This window comes from Talpa europaea (genome assembly GCF_964194135.1).
Source record: "Talpa europaea genome assembly, chromosome: 6".
Classification (NCBI taxonomy): Eukaryota; Metazoa; Chordata; class Mammalia; order Eulipotyphla; family Talpidae; genus Talpa; species Talpa europaea.
The window spans coordinates 6,121,881-6,138,335 of NC_140072.1; the positions used below are offsets into that span (position 1 = coordinate 6,121,881).

The following is a 16,455-nucleotide window of genomic DNA, read 5'->3' on the forward strand; positions in this document are numbered from 1 at the left end:
TAGGAAGCAGAAAGCAAGACTTTGGGGAGCAGGCCTCTATGTGAACCCCGACTGTCACTTCTAGCTCCTGAGATACTGGAGCAGCTAATTCACGTCCTTGAGCCCTGCTTTTCTTAACTGCTGTTAAAATACTGAAAAACTTGTTTACTTCCCAGGGCTGACAACACAGACTAACGTCATAATAAACGTTGTCTCGCACTGCTACAGCAGCTGGTTGGAAGGCTGGCCACAAGGCAGGGGGAGGGAGACGGTTCATCTGCAGTGGCATCAGTGCAGCCTGGATGACCAGGACAGACTTAGGGGTAAGTACTGTTCCCCTTGTTTTGCTTTGCCATTGAAGGGCTGGTGATCCGCTTAGTAATGTGCAAGGCTACGTGACTAGTGCTGATGAAATTTTATTTTTTCTATTGTTATTTTACAGTTTTTTAAAAATGAGATGCACGGGCCTCCCTGGTGGCACAGGGGTTAAGACGCAACCTTATGAAGCTGTCCTCAGCCTCTGCAGCACGAGTTCGATCCCCCGGCCAGCCAGGGAGCAACCCAGATGGCACAGGAGACTTCTCCTGACTTGCCTGCTGTTCCCCTCAGCAGTGTACTTCGGTCAGTCTGCCTGTTCTGTTTCCCGCTCTGTCTCTGGTGAATCTCTCACTCCCCACACCTCTGGCCTGTACCCCAGATCTTGTATACACAAATAAATCAATCTTTAAAAAAAAAAAATAAAAATGAGATGCACGAAAACTGAAGGCAGGTTTAACTTCAGATCTCAAGGGGCTCTACTGCTTGAGTGGCTCTGCCGAGGGGACCTGGTGCCACCCACACACCTAACTCAGGTCTAAGAGCAGAAGCCAGGAGCAACAGTCTGTGACTTTCCTTTTGTTGAACTTCGGAATTTGGGGTTTCGATGTAACTGGACTTTAAAAGGGCGAGAGGATTTGGCTTTAGAATGGCAATTTTTCCCTGACAGTTTAATAATGGGAATTTAAATTTGGGCCATTTTAAAGCTGCTGACCTGTAGCACATGGCATGTGTTCATTTAGCTTCCGGTAAGTTTTAATCATCAATTCAGTTGAGCAAAATTTGAGATGGGAAATAGCATAAGAATGAATTTTTTTGCTTTGTCCACAGGGGTCAGAAGCACGTGCTTTTCTAATTTTTTTCAGAGCATTCTGGAAGCAGGGCTGAATTCCACCACCGATCTATGCAACACGAGGCTAGCAGGCAGGAGAGGGGCACCCTTGCAACACGGGGGCCCCAGGGCCAGGCTGTGACCGAACCCGGACATCCTTCCCTCACGGGCAAGGGGCTTTGTTATTAAGCCTCATCAATTAATGTAACAAAGTCCACTGTCCACATCTCATCTTTCTCTTGTGGGAAGAAAACTCCAATCGACAGAAACTGTTGGAGGGATATGCCTGGCCTCTCTCTCTCTGTGAAGAACTGAGATACAGACATAAAGCACTTCCCGATTACCAAAGCGTGGTAAAGAGAAGGCCTTTGCGTGACTGAATTAGGAGCTGAAGTAGTTGCTTTCTGTACACATCACCATTTTTGCTTAAGAGAACAACTCATAGATAATCTCTGTTTTCCAAACTTGCACATTTGGCAGACATTGTCTCCAAAGTGGACAAAGGAGCCTGTCACTTCAAGGAAAACAACTTACAACATTTGTTTCCAATGATAAAATTTGAGCTTTCACACAAAAATTAGAATTCTGGAAAACCTGTATCTGCCACTGTGAGCTCAACAGCTTCCCGATACTTAAAGACTCGTCTGATGAGAGGGGTGTTCATTTTCATGCATGAGTATTGTTGATGGTAATATAATGTGTCAACATTTAGATGATCCGCACAACTCAGTGAACCACTATTTTTCAAATACCTAATATATCACAAACCACACATGGATAAAAGATCCATTCAATGTGCAATCTAGACAATGGTTTAAACATATTATAATAAGGTTCACTGAGGGCCTCCCCTGGTGGTGCAGCTGCCCGCAGCCTCTGCAGTGCCGGTTTGATCCCCGGCCACCGGCGAGGGTCCCACATGGCGCGCAGACCTCTCCTGTCTCTCCCGCTGCTCCCCTCAGCAGTGTATTTCCTCAGTCTGCCTGTTCTGTTCCCCGCTCTGGCTCTGGTGAATTCTCTCACCCCCCTCCCGCGCTTCTGACTGTACCCAGTGCTTGTATAAATAAATCAATCTTTAAAAAATAAAAAGGTTCACTGATATGGCTTCAGTTTCACATTGCAACTAGTCTTTAAGTAACAACGATTTGCCAAGGTAGTATCAGAGACTATGTAAAATTATGGGATATTAAAATACCTCTCCCTTTCCAACCTCGTAACTGTGGATGGCTGGATTTTCTTCAAGCAAAACAATTTGGAATGTAGAAACACGTATGAGAACGCAGCTCTGTCCTACAGAGCCAGACATAATGTAAAATGGTTATCACTTGTTCCTTTCTTTTGTAAATATAGCTATTTTCATTAAAATATGGGGGGGCTGAAATTGTATGGGGAATATAAAAATAAAATTTATTTAAAAAAAGAAAAAAAGAAAAAAAATAAATAAAATATGTTATTCAAGCCAACCTATCACCCATCTATTTCTAAAATTTCTTGGTTTTCATTTGTAGTATGATAAATATCAGTGGATACAACCTAAATAAACATTTGTTAGGGTTCCCAATAATTTTATGGCTGTTAAGGCTATCAGAGATCAAAAGTCTTAAGAATTGGCAGTAGAATTGGCATCTATGGCAGTAGTTAAATCAATCATTTAGGAAATCTCTATCCTTTACACTATGCTGGGAACTGAAGAATCAGGAATAAAAGACACCATCCCTTCCTGCAGTGGTGAACGTAGGGTGGCTGAGGTGGGGAAGGCCTAAAGCACTTCAGGCTGCGAAGCAGCAAACCAGGCTCTAGAAGGCCTCTTTGCATTGTGTGGTTACCTCAGGTTTTAAAGTGGGATCCCAGCAAGCTTCTGGAGAACATCTCATACGTGAGAATATTTCCTGTGCCCTGATTTATGGGGTAGCTCTATCAGTCACTGAGAGCAAGTGGGCAGTATTAGACATACAGGTCAGGGACATGCAGATAGGCCTTTGCCCAGCCCCCCACCATCTCCTAACCAAATCAAGTCTCAACAAAGTAAACAGTGTGCTGAGCTGTGCTTAAGCTTTAATCGCTTCTCTAACCAGCCCCCCTACAGAAATGGTTCTTCTCGCTGAATGGGAAAAGCAGAGGAGCAATCTAGCCTGACTCCACCAAATGAAACAACTTAGATTTGGAGCAAATACACTTTTAAACAGTTGTATTCTTTTTCCTTCTGCATATTCATCACCTCAAATGTCATGCAAATTCAATCTCTGCCTAAATGACATAATAGCATTTTGTGAACAATTCCCCCAGAACTTCTATGAATTCTGTCAATGCAAATGGCAACTGAGCGACTATTATCATGAGGGTGAAGAGCCTTCCCTGGTTTATTTTATTAGGGAATGGGCACTGAAGTTGGTCTCTGGGGCAATTCTCTTCTGAATTCTCCTGTCTGAATAACTGCTTATTGTTCTTGGTTGCATTCTAGAATTAGCTCACCAGTTCTTTCCAAAAGCATGGCTTTGAATTAAATGTGGGTACATATTCAAAAACTGCAAACTATATGTGAATAGTATACAGCGATTTTACATTTTCAACATCATGTACAAGCTGTGGGAACATCTGGTGTTTTGCAAATTTGGGTAAATCCAGCTGCACTTTCTTTTCCAAATGTGGCCTCTGACATGTTTGGGTTGTATTTCAGTTTGGATTTTATACTCTTTCTCCCCAGGACAGCACTGTGTGATTTTAAACATGCATTTTCCCTAAACTTTTCCTCTCTGAATGGATAATTTAAATCTTGTTAATTAAAAATAATCAGGAAAATTATAAAGCTAGTCTGAAAGACATAACATTAATTTTAAATGTAGCTATAAGTTACCTGACTCAGTAGAAAACCACCTCTTGAGACAGTCTGCAATAAAAAGCCATCTTGCTGAGTATTTCAGAAGGAAGGCCATGCCATAATGAACTTACCCAACCTTTATTGGGTCAGCTCTGGTTCTTTTCCTCAGGAAAATGAACATAGATGCACAAATAATTGTGTCATACATTGTCAGGTGGTTGAAGGGCATCTTAAAGGTGTAATTAAAAAACTGAGGTGATCGGAAACTGCTATAATTTAAAATCACCTGACTTTAAACATGGTAACTAAAACTCTGAGTGGTCTCTCCATTCAACTCTTTTTTTTCTTTTTTTTTTTAAGGATTTATTTATACAAGAACCGGGGTACAGGCCAGATACGTGGGAGGGTGAAAGGATTCACCAGAGACAGAGCGGGGAACATAACAGGCAGACTGATGAAACACACTGCTGAGGGGAGCACTGGGCACAACAGGAGAGGTCTGCGCGCCATGTGGGACCCTCACTGGCAGGCCGGGAGTGAACCGGCGCTGCAGAGTCTGTGGACAGCTTCACAGTGCGGTGCTCCATTCAACTCTTAAATTTAATCATGAATCAATTATTGCTGGGGAACTCTAGAATGTTCTATCCACTTCCACATACATGCTCACAATCAGCATGTGGTCTTGGTGAGCTGGGCAGCTTTGCTGCTGGCCTCATTTAAAACTGCCTGCAGGGGACTCCCTGGTGGCGCAAGAGGTTAAGCACCATACTATGAAGCAATCCACTGCCTCTGCAGCAAGAGTTCAATACCTGGCCAGGGAGCTGACCCATAGGGCGCAGCAGATCTCTCCTCTCTCCTTGCTGCTCCCCTCAGCAGTGTATTTCAGTCAGTCTGCCTGTTCTGTTCCCCGCTCTGTCTCTGGTGGATCCTCTCACCCCTCCCTATCTCTGGCCTGTACCCCAGCTCTTGAATGCATAAATAAATAAATCTTTAAAATTTTTTTTTTTTTTTTTAAAACTGCCTTCAGTCTGAGGGGAGGGAATGTCTTAGATAGAAGAAGACCCTCCATCTTCCCCACTGGTCTGTCTGCTTCTCTGCCTCCTCCAGTCAGTTCACAGGAACCAAGTCTGTGAATTACTTATCACTTAGTTTGGTGCCCTCCCCCCAGGACGTGTTTCCTGCATTGCTATGCATATCTGGACTTTGACCACCTTCCAAGTCGAGAGTTTGCTGGATTTCTGGTCTTTCCCCATATACTGCCAGGTTCCTGCCCGCCCTCCTCATTCAGACCCAGCTCTGCTCTGAACACATCGCATGCAGGCTGCTTCACGTGGCAGAAAATGCATGGGCTGTGCCCCCGCTGCTCTGGCCCCACATCTTGTAGAGGCTCCAGCTCCTGTGACTCAAGCTGCTTGTGCTCCGACTTCCCAGAGACGGGATCATCTGGGGACAAAGAGTAAAGACTCTGGAATAATTCTCCTTGAGTCCAGATTGTGGCTCTTCTTAACTTTACGAAGACTCATTTTCCTCATCCATTGTAATAAGGAGGTAGAGCTCTATGTGCTTCCTGAGGCTAAACCACACAGCTGACAAGGGGCAGGTTCAGAGGTCAAAGCCAGGTGTGTGACTTCCAACTTGTGATCTTTTCAAATATATCGGGCTACCTCCTTTGAAATCATCTTTATTTTCTTCTCTAATTCAGATGATTATTTTCTTTTTACAGCAGTGACTATAAAATTTTTTTAAAGTTATTAACTAGATTATTTGAGTTATAATAATAAAACATGAAGCCCTTGGTTATCTACCCCTATTAACTTAGTCAATTAGTGAATTAGCTAAAACCAGTATTCTCCATAGATGTTAAAACTGCTATTTGTGCCAATCTCCAAGTGAAAGACTTAAAGTTCTTCCAACTTCGGACCAACCAGAGGAATCCCAGTGGCTTGAAATTCTTCACCCTGACACCCAACTTTCAGGATAATATTCGCCATAATAAAAATACTTGGGACAGGATTATTAGGTAGATGTGTCAACTTAGGGTAAAGTTCTGGCAGCGGCAAAGATGGGCAGAGATGATCAAAAGAAGTGGAAGGGCAGTCCAGCTCAGCAGCCTGGACCAAAGGCCTGGAGTTTCCTAGGAGAGAAAATGCCAGGGTCCATGCAGTAGGAAGCTTACATTCATTTTGCAATGGTGAGAGGGCAACCTACAATATCTATCCTGAGAAACCAGACAGTGGCAAAGAGCCAGGTCAGGTTTTAGAGTCCAACATAAGGACTCAGACCTGAGCACAGAGCAGCAGCTGGAAAACGCAACAGACACTCCAGTGTATATTCCATCACCAAGTCACAGCCTACTGACACTCAGCGAGGCTGTCACCTTGGCTCTGAGTGCAAAGCCAGTTCTTCCCGGCCCTTGGTGATGTGGACCGGGAAGGAACTGAAAGCCCCATGGTTCTTGCCCCTTGTCAGGACAGGAAAGGACAGGAAGCAGCATTTTATTAAGAGAACTAACTGCAACATGTAAAAGACGTGTAAATTTGAATAGTCGGTGTCTTATCTAGACTACTTGCACATCTATGATAGAGAAAATGATTTCCAAATTAAAACACCTCTTACTTAGCAAAAACAAATAAATAAAATGCTAAACATATAATTATCCCCCATTTCAAGAAAGGAAATAAAAGCCAAATGAATGAGCAATTTCACTTTTTCTAAAGCATTCGATCGACTTTGAGCGATCCTTTCGGTTACCTTGGTCACAGCTTTTGGGGAAAACGTAATTGCATCCACCACAGTGATGAGGTCACCTGGGTGGAGGCGATCAAAGTACTTCGTGCAGACGTCATAGGCGTGAAGCCACTCCGGCGAGGACTCCGGGACTTGCTTAATGAGGTGAGGGTCTCCGGTCCAGAACAACTTCTGCAACCAGACGGTATACAGAGAGCTTGGGGAAAGCATCTGCCCATCCTTGTCAGGGATTTTGGGAACAAGTTTGGAAATAGATAAGATATTTTGACTTGAAAGAATTGGCTCCAATGCTTCCAGAGGATTGGTGTTTTCATCTGTCAGTTTTTTATAATTAAGACCTAGTGGGAAGAGGAAAAAAAGACAGCTCATTCCAACCTAAAACTCCAGGAGCTTTCAAACATGCAACAGCCTCCTGCACGGCTGATGAAAGACTGATCTAGCAATTTAGCCATAACAGTCTGTCAACTAGATACAAGATCTGAGTTCTGGTCCAGCCTGCACTTAACCCACGGTGCACTCCTGGCCTGTCACTCCATCTCTCCCAGCCTCACCTCCTTGCCCGTCCAGGAGGTGGAGGCATCTCCTCAGCCTTCCGCAGCCTCTAGATTTCAGTAACCTGTGTCACTCACCTGGCCTCTCACCAACTCCTAGAGTCAGAAGCAGAACCTCCCTCCTTTTTCTCCTGTCAAGTCCAGTGTCTAACTTGGTTCCTCAGTAAGCAACTGACAAACTAAAGCAAATTCAGCTCATAACATATCTCACTACTGTTATGAGTATCAAATGAATACAGATTTGAAAGCGCCTTATAAATGATAAAATATTGTACTGGTTTAATGTATTTCATCTTTAAGATATAAACACATTCTAAAGATTTCTGTAACTTATCAAAGATGTAAAGGCTCTTATTTTAAGGACTCCAGTGGATAGTCTATCACCAAGTCACAGCTTACTGACACCCATTTTAGGGGTTCAATTCAACCACAGGTAAGTAGTTGAATCATGCTTTAAGGCTTAAGTTTCAAGGTTCTAGGCTCCTGAAGTAAAATGCGCCAAACGGTCTACTGTGAAGTGTCTCGGGCTTGTCATTTCTACAGATAAATATAACCAGTGTGAGTAGGGAAAGGTCTCTGGAGCATTCGCCAAGCAGTCAGTCACTGTGTGACCATCAATAGGGCTCTTAGTTTCTCTGGTATTTAATTCCCACAACCTTGAGTCACGGAGTTGGAAAGATAACTGAAGTTAATGAGCATCAAAACCCCGTGGTGCAGACCTATGCTCGTCACAGCGCAGGACAGCACTGAGTGCAGGTTAATCCCCGTATTTAATGCAAAGAGAGAGCCCAAGCACAGGCACAATCGTCTCACCTGATGCAACGACCTTAAATTTCTTCAGTAACCGGATGTGGGTTTCTGGTTTAATGGCATCCTTCCCAAAATCTGCACAGCCACAGCTTTCCAGAAGAGTGAAATAGTAGAGCAGCCTTTCATGATCAAAGCCGCTAATAGTGGGGTAAATGTACTTGACCATGTGCTTGTGAAAGGCTTCGGGGTCAGTCTTCAAAGTCTCGAAGAGATGAAGGGCCTGGGCTCGATTTTCAATTTCTATTGTGGACAAACTAGAATTAGGAGACAGAGAAACATAAAGAAACAAAACGAATGAATGAATCAAACACAACAAAGATAAACTTTTAGACTCTAGACCAAATGAGTGGCTACCAGAAAGGAAGGCCGAGAGGGGAGTGGCAGTCGTGCAGACGAGGTCAGCCGTGTAGACGAGGTCAGCCATGTGTGAGGGGCAGAGCTGGGCAGACGGAGCTGAGTCAGCATGTGCAGCACCGACTTACAAAGACGCACAACCCGAGCTTGCGTCATAATGCAATGGTCTGTCAATAAATTTTTTTTTTAAAGAATGAAACTGTTAAGATTAGATTATTGTCCTTCATTAAACAACAAGCATTTTTCTTTTTTGCTACCCCAGGAAGAAAGACTACTCCTTCAAGCCCCATCTCCCCGTGTAATGAGAGACAGCAAACCTCCAGGGTGTGGTTAGTTCCCACACAGGAAAACAAGCCTGCGAGGCTCCTGCTACTGCACCGCCCAGTTCTCACACTCTCTCCCAGGGCCCACCACAACCCCGCCAGGCGCACCACCTCACCCTCCCAAGCCTAGGAACACAGCCTGAAACTCGGTAAGTGGGAAATGAAGGCAGATCTGCCAGTGCCCTCTCCTCACTCTTCACCCCTACAAAAACGTACACGCTGAACTTCATTATAGAAATGTAATCAACCTTATTACTCCAGGAATTTAGGAAGTCACCCCAGATTTTAGGCATAAATTTTCCATCCAAGAGTCACGAATTGATATTCAAAACATGCAGATCTTATGCTGTGTTCAAACGGAATTAAAATAGGAAAGAATAGACAGACATTTGTACTCTCACTTGAACTCTCTGTAGTCATGAATGCCACCTGAATAAAACATGTATCTTAGCATTTTCACCTTTAGTTAGGTGTCTTTATGACATAACTTAAGAAGTCATTTAAGGTTAAACCGTTGGGAAAAGTCTTAAGAAGTTGTCTGGTGGATCAGTTCATATTTTCAAGTGAAGTGGGGGAGTTTATACTTTTATCTCATGCTTTTTTCCTGGACAAAATAGTGGTGCCCCTGTCAGTGTGATGCCAGTGCCCCATGCTGGGCCTCGTACCCACTCATCTTAGGAGTTGGCCCTGCAGGCAGCCCCAGGAGACACGCCCAGGCCCGGGGCTCTCAGCGGCAGCCCTGAGAATGCAGGGGGCAGTGCGTGAGGTCTCCAGCAGCATCCAAGTTCAAGTTCACAGAGTTTCACAGCCACTCCTCTGAAAGAGGATGCTCTGGCTACTAGAATCACCACTTTCAGAATGTGCCGAGACATTTGTTTGGTTTACAGAGATAAAGTTAACACAAGTTATGCTTTGAGATTTACATGATAGTCTGATAATAGGTGAGATCTGAGCATCAATCTATAAGTCAAAACACCAAGTAATTTTAAAGTGTTCTTTTAACTTGTATTTCAAAAGAAATCTTTTATTTCTTTTAAGGCACAATTCAAACATATCCCCCCAAAAAACCCATCTGTAAAAATGCCCTTGATCTATTAAAAATAAATCCCCTTTCTATTCTGAGTATCCTTCTATTCCGAGCCTCGTAACAGGCTTCACCATTTATTACCTTGTCTGTCTCCCTCACTAGCAAAGTACCACTTGTGGTACAGCTGGCACCACCCTTCTTTATCCTGAGTTTTTCAGTCTCCAGCTCTAGTGTGTGCTACACAGGAAGCATTCAACACGTGTCATGAATGCAAAATAACACAAATGTAAGGCTTTCTACAGCGAAGGTGTGGTATCAGCACAAACAACAATGTAAAGTAACGCAAAAAGGCCCGCAATCACATTTAATCACATTTCAATTAAGAGCTGATCACTAAAGAGAGGACTTCAGCAGACAGATATCAATGACGACAGAAGGCGTAAGTATTTGGGCTTGGTGTTAGAGAAAGGAAGGAAGCAAAAATATCAACCAAATATCAAGATGCAAAAGTGAGCACAGAGCTGGCTGGTGGAAAATTTTCTCGATCCTCTCACTCCTCAAAATATGCAGTGGCATCTGTGAAAGACATGTGCACACAGTGGGGCATGACAGGGATTTCACGTGTTTCTGATGTTCCCTCATAGTTTGCAAAATGAAGCCTGAAAGCAATGTCGAGACTGCACACCCATTACCATGCTGGTGTGGACACACAGTTGTGGGCAGCGCCACAGGTCCAGAGAGGGTGGAAAACCAACTTGCACCAAGTATGCAGACACCTATGCTAAGCAAGTTAAACCAACATAACTGTCAGCTCACAGGTGAGAAACTGTCTTCTGAGTGGTTAAGTGAGTTGCCTAAGCCCCAGACACAGAGCAGTCACTGAATCGTGAAGGTGAACGGCTCACACTCACAACGGCTAGAGTCACAGGATTCTTTCTGTAACGTGGACATCAATTCTCTCTCCCAGCATGGACTCAGAGTCTCTTCACTCCTAATCCCCTGATAAACCAAGGATTCGAGACGGACTCATCTACAAATGGACAGACAACGATTACATCATAGCAGTTTTAGTTCCTCTGCGTTTGCCCTGATTCTGAATAAAGACTCTCTCAATCAACTTTCCTTGCCCGCCTACTTTTTCTTCTGTGCCTACAATTCAGTTTGCCCGATGTGCAATTTGACCTAATTCCCTTGTCAAGAGAGATAGTGGAATACTGTACTGACACATGATAAATACCAAACCCTCCTTCTTCGGTAAATTACAATGTGCTAAGATCGTTTATAGATGCTCGTAATCAATAATCCATTTTAACAGTCTCCACTGAAGGCAGCAGTTATCTTCACTTTGGAACAAGACATGAAATCTCTGCTTAGAAAACCATCCCCAAGAACCCACATTTAAAGGAGTAGGAAGAAATGCCACAGGGTTACTGTAGACTTCTCCCTCATCAAATGAATGATCACCCTTAAAACTGTTTAAGTGCTTTACTTGAACTGGGTTTTAGCTGTAAAGCAGCTTACACAGAGCACAAATATTTAATGTTCGGAGATTAAGCATAGGAACTAACTAGCGATAGTGGTACCCAATGCAGAAGGAAGACATTATTAGTACTAATGCCAAGACGAATGTGTTCTGTAATGGCGACAAACTGTGCATCAACAAAAAATGTGATTCAAGAATGGCATGTTTTGAAAAAACTCAGAGTCACAGAGGAACACTCATTTAAATACATTTTTCTTTGCTCATTCTGAGACTGGGTGGCCACCCAGTCTCAAATTTGCTGGCTGCAAGGAATACGCCATAGGAGAGGCAGGGGAGGGGAGGAAGGGCTGGGAGGAGTGGGCGCAGGGAAGGTTGTTGGCGAAGGCTGGGAGAAAGGGCAGGGAAGGGAGGAGGCTTTCTCAGGCTGAGGACAGAATGACGCAAACGGATGGTCACGAAGTGAGCGAACAGGACTCTACCACCGACTGCTGTGAAAGGGACAGCTCTACCCTCTCAGCCATAACTCATCCCTCTAACCACGATGGACTTGATGCGGCCAACTTGATCTGAAAAGTCGCCTGACAGCAGAGAATAGGATTCTGCAGGGAAAATGGGGTCAAAATAATGGTGGCGTTTTTCAGTTTTGCAAACATGTTGGCTAAATGTCCTTGCAAACGGAAAAGTGGATCCATGGGACATTGATCAGAAGATGACTGCCACAGCGTCTGAGTCACAGGAATTCCTTGTCACAGGAATTCTTGTGAGGTGCTGTGGACTGTCTGTGAATAGTGGTGTCGTGGAAGCCACCTGAACACACTTGAGCTCCTTTACAAAGACAGTCTTGACCCCTCATGAACTGAGTATCTCCATTTAACCTTTCCCACTCTTAAATTATTCCTGGTCTTGAATTTTATCTTAATTTTAAATGTTATGACATACTTTTAATAAGCTAAGTTAGCTTACACCTCCCTCTGTACACTAGCTATTCTCACATTACTCAACTGAGCCAGGCTTCCTCTAAGGGAGAAAGAGAGGAAAGAGCAGGCCACAATTTAGAATTCTCGACAATGTGGTAATCTGAACACGAACCTAAACTATGAGCAAAAGCCACCCTGAGGCGAGATTCTGTGTACCTTCTGCGCCAACTGAGGAAAAAGTAGATACCTGAGAGTTTACTCCTCTCTTTACAGCTCTACCTTGCTCTTACCCATCCTTGCACCTGAGGCCAAAAGAATCCTACAGAGAACAGGAAATTGAGTGTGGAAATAGCACAGCACAGACCCCCTCTATCGGGCCCGTCCCCCAGGCCTACAGGAGCTTGACGCTGTCAACAATGCAAAGATGGTATGGCGACGTCTGCTGTGCATGCATAGTCCCTGGAGCAATCAGTCACCCGTGTGCCTGAAAGTCCTAATCCTGGAGCTTCATGAAAATGCAGACTGGCTTTCAGATCTGCTGCCTAAATGAGACAGGAAGAGATAGAGAACGCATTGAGGTGGATTGTCAGAGGTGGCTCTGCCCAAGTTGTCCTCTGCTCCCTCAGCAACAGGCACAATGGTCTTCCTTCAGCTACTCAAAAACGCCAGGACCTTTCCTGCCACAGAACCTGTTCCCTGTGCCTGAAATGCCTGTCCTTCCAGTCTCCTTCAACAGGCAGCTCCTTCCATGTCCAAAAAGCAGCTTCCCTGCCTGCTCTTTGTGTTTTTCATGTTATGGTACCTACTATGACCAGTGATTTTGTTTTTGGCTGTTTCGAGTGTGTGCTTTGGGATGGGGAGGTAGGAGGCCCTAGGATGTTAGTTCTGTAATTGTAAGGACGTGTTTCTCTTGTTCAGCACTCAAACCTACCCCCGGAGCACAAAGAGACTATTAAAAAATAATACCTAATAAATGAACAAAAGTGTCACAAGACTACTAATTTCAGTGAATGAATGAAATTAACTTAGTGAATGGGGTACAAGAGACTATAAAAATACTATTATTTAATGAATGAACACATGTGGTACTATTCTAGCAACTGAAAGCATCCCTGGCATTTTTAAATGATCCTGTATCCAAACCGTAAAGACAGTCATGGAGTCAGCAGGACTAACAAAGAACCATGACAGGAATGACTGCGGCAGCACTACTCTCCTCCACGCATCTTCACGCTCCCCTACAGGAGTCCTGGTGACTGAGGAAACAAAGACTCAAGAGGATCAGGGAAGGCTCTGGGCACTCAGTTGGTGGTGATGGCCAGTTGATCTGGATCTTGAAACATAGTCTCACTCCAGCACCATCCCCCACCAGAAGGCCTCATGTCCTAGTTAATGTTGTCTATGGATCCACCAAAGAGACACCAAGGAGTGAAGGTGGGCACTCGGTCCAGAGAGAGAAAGATGGTAGAACATCCCTGAACTTGGGTTGCTAAACATGTCCCAGTAGAATCGAGAAGCCACCCGAGCTGTTGTCTGCCAGCTGGGCCAACTCCAGGCCACTCAAAGCCACCAATGCTGTTGAAACTGCTAAGGGCAAGAAAGTGACAAGGAAAAGTAAGGGAGAATTAAAGAAACCAGGAACTCAAGAGAGTTTGAGAGAATTTTTGAGAGATGTTTGAGAGAATTAGCTCTTCATTACAGGAGTAAACCCCAGGAAAAACTGCCCTTTGTTAAGCAGAGAGTAAGTGTCAGGTACAATAGACTTGATATTTCATCATTAAACATTTAATTTTTATTACACCTTCCCCCAGAATTAAGGAGAGTGAGCTCAGAGAATTGCTTGGCGAGGATACACAGCTGGAGAGAGGCACAGTTAGGATTTGCCCCAGCTCTTCTGGTGTGAAGGTCACGTTCTACTGCAGTGCTGCTCCCCCAAACCTGCACTGAGGCAGGTAATCTCTCCAAACTCAACAGAGAGGAAGGAAAATGTAAAATTAGAGGGAAACCAAATTCAGGGGGAAAATGACTTTGTGAAGGAACAGGAACACAACCCTAAGGCAAAGAACTTTCTTTTCCTTGTGCACTGACCTGTTAACTTCCCATGGCGTTGACTCAGCAAGCAAATGTTGGGCAATTTCTGTCGTATTAGCAAAGCTGATTTTTAATACCCATGGAGCTAAGTCTGACTGAACAGGCAGGCAAATTACTGCCGTTTCCGTGAAGAACAGGAGCACCCAACACCACTTGCTAAATCAATATTAGGTGTTTGTTACTCGTGAGCAATGACGCCAGGAGGCGATGATTTCCTGCTTTTGTAATTGCTGCGCATCGGCCTAATCATCCCGCGATCAGGTGTGACGAGATGCCGCCACGTCGTCACATCACCAGGCTGCCTGATAACTTCAATATACTCAGAGACCAATGAAGCATCCTGTTTGTATGGCTTTGACAGCTTTTTATGTAACATTCAATAAAAGGGAAAAGATATTTAATAAAATGCCAATATACATAAGAAACATTTGAACATGTTAGTGCCCCTCAAAAAAGGCGACCTCAGCACAGTATTTATCCCAGAGAAAATGCTCACCCAAATAGCAATCCGTAAATACTTAAAATGTAGATGCCAAAATTTCAAAGTGATTAATGAGAATGAGAGCATCTAATCTGTAAGCATTTCTTGCCTGTTCGGGGGGATTCGACCTATTTTCATACCCCTGCTCTGCTTTTTCTGTCCCTCCGCCGGCTGCTTTGCCTCGACCGCTTGCTGAGGAAGGTGCTCGGAGCGTCTGAGTCTCCTTCCTCTCTCTACGCCGAGTCCCAGAGCACGCGCCCCCCACCGTGGACCCAGCACCTCTGTGCACCTCTGTGCACGCGGCTCCCAAGGCAGCATTTCCAGCTCCATCTTCTCTGGGGTTCCAGACCAGGAAGATCTGGGGCCGACCTGACCTTTCCACTCGGCTGCTCCAGCACGTGCAGCTTCCCCACACCCTCCTTCCCTCACACTCGCCTCAGTCACCTCATCTTGTTGTGTGATGTCAGCATCCTATTGGCAGACCAAGTAACAACCTGAGGTGATTCATGACCCTTCTACACTCACCTTCGTATCACCTCTGTCCTTACTAAGTGCTGCTCATTTCACCTTCCACAGATTTCGAAACCCATTCTCACCTTCCCTTCTGTATTTCAAAACTATCTCAAACCATGGTCACTCACCGCTACCTGTTACGATCCTGGCCTCCCAACTAGCGTGTGTATGTCTTTGCTCACCGCCCTAAAATCTTTCCTCAACACGGTTACCTAAATGATGGTATCAAAATGCACAGCAGATCACACTGCCTCCCTCTCAGTTACTAAAGCCCTCAAATAGCCCTCCTGCTACTCTCAGGAGAAAGCCCAAAGCCCTCAGGGGAGCCTTGCACAGGCCTGCTGTCTGGTCTGGCTTCCAGGCTTCCCCACAGCCCCACATCACACTCTGCTCCTCCTGGCCCTCTGGGCCTCACCCACTCTGCCCACCTGCTAAGCCTCAGGCTTGCGTCCCTGCCTGCCAAGGGCTGTTGTCTCCCCAGAACATGGTTCTCTTCCTGTCATGTATTGGCCTCACTATTTAGGTCAGGGCTTAAGCGCTACTTCCTGATGAGCACCTTCCATAGCCACGTCAAACTCCATCACGGGGCTCTCTTACTCTGCATGTGTCATGCTGCTTATGTTATTTCTCAATTATTATCTGTCTCCAACGATTGACAGTAATACCCAGGCAGCCAGACCACTCACTTCTGCGTCCCCCAAAACTCTCGTGTCTAACACTGTGCCTGGTACAAAACCAACTCTCCATAAAAACCTTTGAACAGGGGCCTCCCCAGCGGCACAGCGGGTTAAGCACAGCACTGTGAAGCTGTCCCGCAGCCTCTGCAGCATGGGTTCGATTCCGGCAGGCCAGGGAGATTCCCACATGGCGAGGCAGATCTCTCCTGTCTTGCCCACTGGAATGAATATTAAAAATCTAATTTAGGACTATCTTTACTGAAAAACAAAAACTAATAGGCTATCATTAGAGTATTGAGATTGGTGTAGCAATAATGTATAAAGACTATACAAAGATAGGGCCTCCCCGGTGGCGCAGCAGTTGAGCGCTGGGTTGTGAAGCTGCCCGCAGCCTCTGCAGCGCCGGTTCGATCCCCAGCTGCTCCCCGGCCACCGGAGGAGGGTCCCAGATGGCGCGCAGACCTCTCCTGCCGCCCGCTGCTCCCCTCAGCAGTGTACTTCGGTCCTTCTGCCTGCTCTGCTCCCCGCTCTGGCTC

The 16,455-nt window shown here is 45.1% G+C and overlaps 1 protein-coding gene across 3 annotated transcripts in view; it reads right to left on the reverse strand.

The window, feature by feature from the left end:
• Positions 1-16,455, reverse strand: part of NBAS (NBAS subunit of NRZ tethering complex) — a gene marked incomplete at both ends in the record, with an annotated part of 254,711 nt that overhangs the window by 57,881 nt on the left and 180,375 nt on the right. For all 3 annotated transcript variants that reach the window (XM_084235165.1, XM_084235164.1, XM_084235163.1), the window contains 2 exons: positions 6,696-7,030; positions 8,057-8,307. In XM_084235165.1, the coding sequence (XP_084091291.1) occupies positions 6,696-7,030; positions 8,057-8,307 (586 nt within the window). The remainder of the gene's footprint in view (positions 1-6,695; positions 7,031-8,056; positions 8,308-16,455) is intronic.